At 36.0% G+C, this 11,130-nt stretch overlaps 2 protein-coding genes across 2 annotated transcripts in view; one reads left to right on the top strand and one right to left on the bottom strand.

Annotated features, from left to right (window-relative positions):
* LOC107042442 (signal recognition particle 54 kDa protein) overlaps positions 1–6,960 on the bottom strand; it is an 18,637-nt gene extending 11,677 nt beyond the window's left edge. The window contains exons 1-3 of the mRNA XM_015263490.1: positions 6,663–6,960; positions 6,310–6,486; positions 3,054–4,221 (exon numbers count right to left, since the gene is read on the bottom strand). Of these exons, the coding sequence (XP_015118976.1) occupies positions 3,054–4,221; positions 6,310–6,486; positions 6,663–6,740 (1,423 nt within the window). The 5' untranslated portion in view covers positions 6,741–6,960. The remainder of the gene's footprint in view (positions 1–3,053; positions 4,222–6,309; positions 6,487–6,662) is intronic.
* A 257-nt stretch (positions 6,961–7,217) lies between these two features.
* The window catches only part of LOC107042444 (iron-sulfur cluster assembly enzyme ISCU, mitochondrial), a 50,739-nt gene continuing 46,826 nt past the window's right edge, over positions 7,218–11,130 (top strand). Inside the window, exons 1-3 of the mRNA XM_015263491.2 lie at positions 7,218–7,533; positions 7,641–7,865; positions 7,948–8,026. Coding sequence (XP_015118977.1) covers positions 7,441–7,533; positions 7,641–7,865; positions 7,948–8,026 — 397 coding nt within the window. The 5' untranslated portion in view covers positions 7,218–7,440. The remainder of the gene's footprint in view (positions 7,534–7,640; positions 7,866–7,947; positions 8,027–11,130) is intronic.

The raw sequence follows: 11,130 nt of genomic DNA, 5'->3' as shown, positions 1-11,130 counted from the left end.
TCCCCAGAGTGATATCTATGACCTCCTGTCGTCTCCGATCTATGAAGGTAGGTTCTGACCCCCTATTAAGGATATTTAGACCGGCCCTCATTATGAATTCCTGGAGGCTTTCCCCCCTGCCGTTAATGCCGGTGCTCCCCATGCTACATGATGCGAGTTGGCATCACAACCTAGTAGGAGTTCAAGTCCCCTTTCCTTCACATGGTTGCATAGGTCCTTTACTTTTTTCGAAGGAGATGGTTCAGCCGAGTCATAGGGCATGTAAACTGACCCTACAACCAAGCTCATTTCCTCGCCTTGTCCCAGGCCCATATGCGATAATAAGTAACTATTGGAAAAAAATTTGAAGAGTCCTGTCTCGATGAGAAACTATTAAGATAGTCTTCTCTGCCCCCATTTCATCGAAAAAAAAGTGTCACTCCACCACTGATACTATCTGAACAATTATCCCCACAACAATCGATCTTAACCTCACTTTTCACGTAAACCGTCAAGACAAGGAACGAACGACAATTTTTTCCTCAACCGACTGTACGTATAAGGAATTAGAGAATATTATCGGTTTTGAGCAGCGTCTAACGTCAGGATATTCGCCTCTTTCAAGGCCGTTCTTCTCGTACAAGCAATATAGCACAACGCAAGGATTGGTCGATCTGTGCTGAGCACTTGGTGCGCCAACCGAGCGCCAATATAAATATGAAGATGAATAGAAATTAACTCAATTTTTCAATCGACGATTTCTATTTTTTTTTCAAACATGGATGAAAATAGAGAAAAAATAGCTTGATAATTTTTACTAATATGAAGGATTTCGGTTTCGAATATACATATTCTCTATATATTCTTCGTCAATTTAAATCAATTCATCCAGTCATTATCAATTCAGTAATTGACTAATAAAATCATGAATAACGAAATATATTCAGACAGGAGATTTGTCTGAAATTTTTGTGTTTGAATGGAGTCAGCTGTTTGACACAGAGAATACTTCTGAAGAGTCAAATGTCTGAATCACTTCTAAAAAACTGATTTTTTTTTTTATTCCGGCCCTTCCTGCCCTCTGATTGGCTAATCGGCCCTATCCAACCCTATGCATGCGGTTGTGGATTCTACACTGCACCGCATTCGCACTCCTATTGGGACCGCTAATTACCGATGGCGGCGCTCGTTTTCACCAATATGGACGATTTTAGGCTTCCCATATACACGCTAACACAAGCCCAAATTCGGTTGTATACTGTCTGTGTGCAGCCCAATATCCGCCATTCATAGGTGGCGTTTTGATATTTAGCGTTTCCAATAGAACATAGGAGTAGCATGGGAAACCACAGAAAACCCATGGCGGTACAGGCGGTCACTATATTAGCGACCTCCCGCTCGCCAGAGCCTCCGGTTGAAAAACTCGGTTCCACGGGGAATCGAACTCACAACCTTTCGCACACTAGGCTCGCACCTAGCCGCTTCGGCCACCGACGTCGGTAAAAAAAAAAAAAAACTGAATTTCAGACGCAAAAACTGTCTGAAAATAAATGTGTGAAATTTTTCAGACAAAAAAATGTTTAAAGCGTTTCCAGATACAAATTGTATCTGAAATTTTCAAACATCTAGACCATTTTGAGACACTTATGATGATTCAGATGTCTTTTCTCCGTCTGACATCTGAAATTCCGATGGGTGTCAAACACACTGTTTTTACAGCGTTTTCTTCTCTCGTTTGACCCTTGTCATCGCTCCCCTGATCTTCGAAGCTTTAATGGCTCAAATCCGCGATATAATTGGATCCACGAGACAATTTCCCTACGTAATGCTTACCATTCATCTCTTTTATATACACGTTAGACATTACCTTCGATCCACCGCAAAATCTCCCTTGCATCTACGGTAAAAATGGACCCACTGCACACCATTCACTCATCTTATATGCACGGTAAAAAAAATTACTTTATATCCACGGTGAAAATCTTCCCTATATCCACGGTAAAAATGGGCCCGATGCACACCACTGATTTACCTTATATCCACGGTAAGAATTACCTTTTATCGACGGTAAAAAAATGGGCCTAACGTACCCCACTGCTTACCTTATATCCACGGTAGAAATTACCGTATATCCGCGGTAAAATGTACCCTATATCCACGGTAAAATTTATCGTGGACCGTGTGAATAGACACTACTAAAAATATTTGAATCTAAAATTGATGCAAAAACCTACATGTTTGTTTCGAATCGTCCTGCGTGGTTGTCACGCCCGATTGGTTGTTTCAGAGGGAAAGTGGGAGAAGATGCATTAGTGGAAGGGACAAAAGCGCAAAAGAAGAATTATGCAAACAGCGGGATTCTACTGTACTTATGATAATTTTTGTGGATATTTTCATTGATAGGCCTTCTAGATAATTCAAAATGAGATGTCAATTTTTTTGAAAATTTTCTGAGGCTTTACTGTAGTGTAATTTAAACAATCGAAAAAAGTACGACGCGGCGCTCATAGCGCGACCAACGGTGTTAATAAAAAATCATTATCTTTCGTACTATTGTAAATGTCGAAATTCTAAAAATTTTCCCATGAAATAGATAAAATTATCAATACAATTCGATTCGATTTTTTTCTTTTCAAGTTATTTTTAATATTTTTGTTTAATACATAAACATTACGGAACTGAATTCGATGTCGGATATATATTGAAACCTCTCGTTTATCGACATAATTTTAATCAAAAATTCTGAATTTTTCACCGAACATACTCTATACAGTCTTTTGTCGAATGGCGCAAACAAAATTTCGATTCAATGAATTACTGATTCGTTATTAAAAAACTTCCGATAATCGTCGATCTTGGCAACCGTTTGTACTATCGAACTGACATTGGTCTTAAAAATTCCAGAAATATCTGTACTTAACAAAAATGACTCATTCTAGAGATGATTGCATAATTACCAAAGATTTTGAATGGGATTCACGCATTAGATGTACAATTGAATGAAGCATTTCAAGGAAACTCGAGAAATCCCTTAGAATGGACAAACAAAAAAAAACACAAAAACATAATATTACCCATTTGATGTAAGACTCTAGGATCCATCATCTTGGCCATTTGCTGGTTCAATTTAGCCATCTGTGTCTGATTAACATTCTTCGTCATATCACCCCCTTTGAATAGTCCCTTGATTCCTCCCATTCTTTTAACAACAGCTGCAAATTTCGTGTATTGTGCTATCAAGTCTTTGACCTCCTTTTCAGTGACCCCAGAGCCCCTAGCAAGCCTTGTGATCCTTCCTGTTTGTTTGCTAAATAATTTCGCTCCATCCCTGCTATCCAACTCTGCATCATTCATACTGTCCATTATTGTCATGAGCCTCTTCAATCTTGCCATCGAATCCTGCTCAGTTCCCTTTGACATAAAATCTTGACTAAATCCAGGAATCATCTGGAGTATCTGTGAGAATGGTCCCAGTTTCATTATATTCTGGAACTGCTCGTACATGTCACGAAGGGTAAATTGACCGTGTTTGATTTTTTCTAAAAGCTCTTCGTTATCATCCAGATTTAACTCATTTACTTTATCGATTAAACCCTCAATATCACCCATTCCTAATAATTTACTGATGAAGGGCTTTGTTTTAAAGGATTCAAGGTCATCTATATGTTCACCAGTACCAATAAATATGCAAGGACTTTGGGTAGCAGCAACAGCTGATAATGCACCACCTCCTTTAGCATGTCCATCTAATTTTGTGATTATAATTGAACCAACGTTCACTCGATCTTTAAAAGCCTTGGCTTGGGCCTCACAAGCTTGTCCTATTGTCGCGTCCATCACAAAAATTATATTGTCTGGTTGAACTGCATTTGACACTTGTAACATCTCCTCGAAGAGCGACTCTTCCTGCTTATGTCTACCACTTGTATCCACTATTATAATTTCATATCCTTCTTTTTTGAACATCTCGACACCATCTTGAGCTATTACCACTGGGTCCACTTCTGTGTAACTTCCATAAAAGGGTATTCTGGCTTTTGTTGCATTCTGTTTGATTTGGTCATAGGCACCAGCACGGAATGTATCGGCACAAACCAAACAGGCCTTCCAATTTTTCTTCAAGTAGTGATAAGCCAGTTTTGTACAGGTGGTTGTTTTTCCAGATCCTTGAAGACCCACGAACATTATCACATTGGGGCGACCTTTCACTGGCTGGTAGGCTTTCACTCCAGGATCAATTAACTGGGGAAAAAGTAAAAAATAATGATTTACATCTGGCGATTAATTTTTCAACAAATATTTTTTCCACAATTATTGGTTTTAGTGAAAAAATTATATTCAAAGTTGCATAGTTTGAGGTTGATATCGATCTAATGATCATCTATTACTCTGCAATAAAGTCTTATCAATCGAATGGTAGTTGAAATTCGATAAAGCGTTAATTATCGATTTTACAAGTGATAAAAAGTGTAATATAAGAACATCTGAAAATAATCAAAGTTATTGATAAGAACTGTTTTTTCACTTGAACAAATTACTTGAGGTAAGGGAATAACGGATTCAGCTAATTTTATTACTTCTTAAGATACATCCAGAGTAGAAAATACTGGGCTAAAATGCACACATTTGACTTTTTTTTAAATGTTAATGACGTGTTGAATTGTCAACAGATATGGATTTTTTCCAATGGAAAAAACAATTCTTTTCCTTCGTCATGAATCTACACTGAGAGAAAAACGACAAAGTTCTGAAACAAGTCTTACTTGTGCCAAGAAAAGTTTTTTGAAAATTATCAAAAAAGGATTTTTTGTGCCAAATATGCAGAGAGTACGCCGGAATGAAAATTTTTTGTCGGAAAAATAAATTTAGTAGTTCAAACAAAATGCATTCGTTGTACACGCAAGAAATGTCATGTCTAGCACTACTCCTTCGTTATTCGATACTCCCATACGTATTTTGCTCCCGAAAAATCTTTGTTTTATGCGAAACAAGGGATAGTAGTTTTTTGTTTCGACTGTCTAATAATCAGACAAGAAATGAACCCTTAAATGAAACAATAATAATATGATAACAATCTTGTAACTTAGGGACAAAATATTTGTTGATAAATTTTCCTCTATATGAGATATTTTTATCCTAAAAAGGCACAGTCTAGTGTGAATTATTCGTCTCTTCAGCCAAATATTTCATTGCTGTCGAAAGCAGAACAATTATTCGTCTTTGAGGCTTTCAAATTCGAACCAAACAAATTCGTTTTTGGCAATTTTTAATTAGCGATTTTGTTGGCCCAAACAAGACTTGTTTGAGAACGTGTTTGTTTTTCTCTCAATGTAGACTGAGCACAATTGAGAAATCTGTTTCTGAATTGTAAATATTTTTTGTTAATCAAAAATGTCCATTTTATCATTAGATTAATTCAAATCTCGGGATTAGGTATATAGAAATTTATTGCAATTTACGAAGATGTTTCAAAATTCAATATATGTAGTATAAATCTAAACAATCAACATCTGAATTTTTTTCTGCCATTGAAAACAATTATTTGAATATTAACGGAAGACTACTGTGAGTTTTAGAAGTGGCGGGCTATTCGAATAAGATTTCTCATAGATTGAAGATCGATTATATATATCTAAAAACGAGTAATTAGTGCAAAAACAATGTTTATTGTTCTTTTCCCCCGTAGTCCCTTGAAATATTGAAAATATTCCAGCGCCTCCAATTTTTGAGCTACATTTTTTTTTTAATTTTTGAAAAAATGTGTGCAATAACAATTACGAATAAGTTTTTAGAAACTCAACTCCTAGACAGTTAATTTAGTATGTTTTTCAATAAAAAATTGCACCATTCATGTAAAATAGCCCGAAAAATGTTTCTGAAAGAATCGAGAATATATTTTAAATATTTTAAGGATCATTTTTCAGCCTATTTTACATGAATGGCACAAATTTTTACATTAAAAAAAAACGAAAGCTGTGTAGGAGGCGAATTTCAAAAAAATAATTCATAATTATTATTGTACACATTTTTTCAAAAATTTTGAAAAAAAAACCTCAGTAGCTCAAAAATTGGAGGCCCTAGACTATTTTCAACATTTTAAGCGTCTGCGGGGCCAATGGACAATAAACAATTAATTTTGCATTAATTATTAGTTTTTAGACATATATAATCGATCTTCAATACATGAGAAGTCTCACTCCAATAGTCCGCGACCTTTAAAACTCATAGTAGTCTCCCCCGAAAGAAGGAAAAATTTCCAACATGCCATAAAAATGGTAACACATTTGATATATTGCTGACAACTTGTCCCTAAGGTTTCATTTTATTTACCTTGACAAGTTCTTTGAAAACTGCACTCTGTATCATCCGTCGTTTGTTGAGTCCCCCCGCCATATCATCGAAGTCAATAACCGTACGTACATTTTCTCGCAATTTTTTGACAAGTCGAATATTGACATCAGCCTCCAGGAGAGCTGCACAGATCTCTTTGAGCATAGAATTCAAAACCTGCAAAAAAGGTCAGCATTTTGTCTTGTAAATTATTTGTAAACATTGGATTACTCCGGTATCTTGTAGCAAAAACTCTCCAAAAAACATCCCCTCATCATTTCGATACTCCTCACATGCAACACTTACAAATGTCCCATCCCATCTGTTTACCAAAAACATTAAATTTCACTCACTTCCTCGTTAATGACAGTTGCATTGCTCAACGATCGTAGAGCGGACGTTATTTTACGTCCTAAATCTGCTAAAACCATTTTTCCTTTGTTCTTTCCCACTTACTTATTTCAATAAAAAAATATTCACTAATTAATAATCGATTATCAATATCAGAGGGAATGAAAAATTCCACAGTGGTTTTAAAAAACTACGTTCATCAAAGTGTCGAATATAACCAACAATGTCTTGCAATCGTGCTAGACCTCTACGAGGCACAGTGGAGCGAGGAGCGCGATGTAGGGCCAACTCGACGTATGACGATATTTCCGGTTGCACGGCGGTCGCGCAACGCTGTATATAGATATATATCTCTCATGCTATTGCTCCCCCCCCCCACCTACCCGCAAATTAATGTCGATCTGCGCTGTACACTCGACTAAATAAGTTCTGTCCGACCTGAAGTTGGTTTCCCCGTTGGGCTTACACGGGTGGAACCATTTCAAGTGGGACAGAAGTTATTCAGCCGAGTGCTGCATATATATATGCCATGTTGCTGATCAGCCAGCCACTCGTGTGCTCTCTCAATATATATAGGCCAATTGACGAGTCCGTTCCTTCGTAGCTACCCCCACTTTGGCTAATCCCCACGCACATCCACACATACCCAGTTGTCATACGGAGGAACACGAAAATTGTCCAAAAATTCAAGTGTTAAAAGTGTGACTTCAAAGGTGAGGTGATAATTGTCAACGCTTGATTTTGACTTTCGTTAATTTCTGTGGGAGGATCAAAATAATAATGTCGCTGTGGCGTTTATCGCCACCAGCTAAACTTCTCGGGTCATTGACGAGAGTGTCACGGAGTACTCCGTGTGTGTCTTATCACGCAAATGTAAATATAACCTATAACAGTATAAATGTATTGGCAATGTCATGAAATTGTGGAGGAAAATTCGGTGCTGTTTTATTAAGGATTGATGGTTTGCGGTTTAATTACAGGTGTTGGATCATTATGAAAATCCAAGAAACGTTGGAGCCCTGGACAAGAATGACAAGCAAGTCGGAACTGGACTTGTTGGAGCACCGGCATGTGGCGATGTTATGAAACTGCAGATCAAAGTTGATGAGAATGGAAAAATTATTGATGCCAAGTTCAAGACATTTGGATGTGGTTCGGCTATTGCATCTAGCTCCCTTGCTACGGAATGGGTGAAAGGGAAAACTGTATATGCTACTTAACACTGCACTTTATTATTGTAAGATACAATGCTGTATTGTATTATTATTTTTCAATTATTTTTCACAGGTTGATGAAGCTCTGAAACTAAAGAACACGGACATTGCCAAGGAACTTTGCCTCCCGCCTGTCAAGCTACACTGTTCGAGTACGTATGATTATATCAAATTCATCAATGGTACAAACGTAATATATGAGAAAGTTCATCTTTATTAAGGGGGAACGGAACCCCTGTATCTATATCAATTTTTATAATTATGATTTCTCCTACAATGATTAATTTATATCTAGGAAATTACTTTATTGATTCGATCATTGCATTGTTAAGTCAATAAAGTAGTTTCATAATTAAAAAATAATAATTGCAGGAGAAAACACAATTCTAAAAGTTCATATAGACGCAGAGGTTCCCTTTCCCTTTAAGGGGCGACTACTATGAGTTTTAAAAGTCGTGGGATATTGGAGTGAGATTTCTCATGAAGAAATTAAACATTGAAGATCGATTATATATGTCTAAAAACGAATAATTAGTGCAAAAAAATTAATTGTTTATTCTTCGTTTGGCCCGCAAACGCTTAAAATGTTAAAAAGAGTCCAGAGCTTTCAATTTTTGAGCTACAGAGATTTTTTTTCAAAACTTTTGAAAAAATGTATATAATACCAATTACGAATTAGTTTTTTGAGATTCGACTCCTACACAGCTAATTTCGTTTTGTTTAATATAAAAATTTGCGCCATTGATGTAAAATAGGCTGAAAAATTATCTTTAAAATATAAAAAATATATTCTCGATCCCTTCAGAAATATTTTTCGCGCTATTTTATATGAATGGTGCATTTTTTATTAAAATAATAACGAAATTAGCTGTGTAGGAGTTGAATTACGAACAAGCAGGGGTTCGAGCCCATCCGACACAAGGCATGTGACCGTTACTTTTTGCGTTATTAGTCCTTTTCTTTTTTTCATTTCCACCAATTCCATTGGTAGTAAGCTTCCGAATGGATCCGTAGCAATTCATTGTCCTTGTGACAGAAATACAACCGTAACCGTAAACTATAGGATGTCTACAGGAAGATATTCAACCTTTTAATGAAATAGATTTATACAAAAGGTTAAATATCTCCGAAACTGCTCGTCGATTGCGCCTATCCAAAATACGAATCTTCAATATTGTAAGAGCTATAATCACACCAAATTTCAATTTGCTATTTTCATTTTTTCTCTAAATATCGTGCGTACAAGAATGAAAAAATTTGCAAAACGAAAAAACGGGAGTATCTTTGAATAATTGTATGGACGGGTAGACATATTTTGATTGATCTAGATAGTAGCCACCGAGACAAGTATTTAAAAAAAAAATTGAATTCCCTCAAGTAGTTTATGAAATATTTGAAGAAATATATTTACACAATAGGTTGAACTATCTCTACTCACTATCTCCATTTTGCTTCCGAATGGAAGCTTTGTAATCGATCATTTTTACGATCTTCTAATTTTACCTGGAAATGATGTATAATGTTATGAAACGCGAAAATATGATGTTTTTAAGAAATGTGTGTGTGTGTGCGTGTGTGTGTGTGTGCATGTCCATATGTATGTGCGGATTTTTCGGATTTTTTTTTTAATTTCAACAAAGAAAGGAGTAAAGTTGAAAAAGCAAAAAATTGGAAATTTTGTGGGATAATTGGCATTGTTTGGGAGCAAATCCAGGCGAAATTTCAGTTCGATCGGTCAAGTAGTTGTTGAGATATAGCAGATTAAAAAAAAAAAATTTCCTCAATATCTAAAAAACTACACGACTAAATTGAATTTGGTTGACGCCAAAATGTTCCTTATGATTATTTCTATATTATGAAATCATAATATCTCAACTTAACTACGGACAACTAGGTAGTAAATGGCATTTTCCAATTTTTTGTATATTTTTGATAAAATCCTTCACGATAACTCTAGAAAAAATCAGGCCCGGTCGCGCGCTTCGCGCGCTCCCTCTTTAGGGTATGACCGGTAGGGGTTGGTGGAATTGGATGTGACCCATTACGGGTCGCACCAATAACTTCCCGACCATTTGTTTTTTCTTTCATTAATTTTTTTATTATGTATTTATTCAATCTTTTTCTCACATTTCTCCGAGGAAATACCCATAGAAGACAAGAAAATCCGTGCGCGTGCTCGCACTCACACACNTTTGGAAAAAACTGGAGAAACGCTGAGACGTTTGTCTCCATAATCTATAATCAGGTTCAAGTCACATGAAAATACAGCGATTAAAAAAAAAAAGTCAAATCGCATCGTTTGTTCAGGAGGAATCGTGGCACAAAATTTTTGTCACAGACGTACGCACACANTGAGCCATACTTATGTATAAAATGTGGGGCTGAATGATTCCATACTTCTTGGCATAGGGCAATTCATAAAAAAATTTTTTTTCTTAAATTACACATTGCAACTTTGTCAATGATTCCTGTATCGTAGAAGCTTAATTAAGCATAGGCAACGATAATTTTTATTTATTATATATTTATGTATTAACCTGTAATGGGTTATTTACAATCGTAAGGTGGCTGTTACATATTTTGCTTGATTTAGTTCACATTCTCTGTGTACAATAGACATATCGTGTTTTAGATTTTAATCTTGTTTGCTTTAATAAATTTGTGGATAATTTTGATGGGTTGTAGTCTTTTGAGAACAAGGAGTGAGTCCCCTGGTAAAACAGTCCGATTATTTCCGACTGGGTGATGAAAAATGAATCGGCGTTAATGATGTTTCTGTCTTTGCCCGTTAAATTCCGATTGGCTGGTAGGTAGAGTTTGGAGTTTGAGAAAATTATGAGAATTAATAGGATCAAGGGTATGTGGCTGGTATCGTCCGATTACTTTCCAAAAAAGTGGTTGATAGATCTCATATTACTCATATAACTCCTTAATATTCATTGCTCATTTAAATATTTATATGAGTAATATGAGATCTATCAACCACTTTTTTGGAAAGTAATTGGACGATAACGGCCACATACCCTTGTTCCCATTAATTCTCATAATTTTCTCAAACTCCAAACTCTACTCAAAGATAGAAACATCATTAAGGATGTTCTACACCCTTTCTGCCAAAATTCACGTTTTTGCTTCCGAATGGAAGCTTTGCAATCCTTGAATTTTTCGATTTTCAAATTTTGCCTGGCAATGATGTAGAATGGTCTGAAATGTAAAAATACGAAGTTTGGCAACAATGTCTGTCTGTCCCCCCCCC

Source organism: Diachasma alloeum, unplaced genomic scaffold (genome assembly GCF_001412515.2).
Source record: "Diachasma alloeum isolate Michigan unplaced genomic scaffold, Dall2.0 Dall_scaffold_00466, whole genome shotgun sequence".
Lineage (NCBI taxonomy): Eukaryota > Metazoa > Arthropoda > Insecta > Hymenoptera > Braconidae > Diachasma > Diachasma alloeum.
Note: the sequence above shows the minus strand (reverse complement) of the source record. Positions and strands in the feature narration are given on the sequence as shown.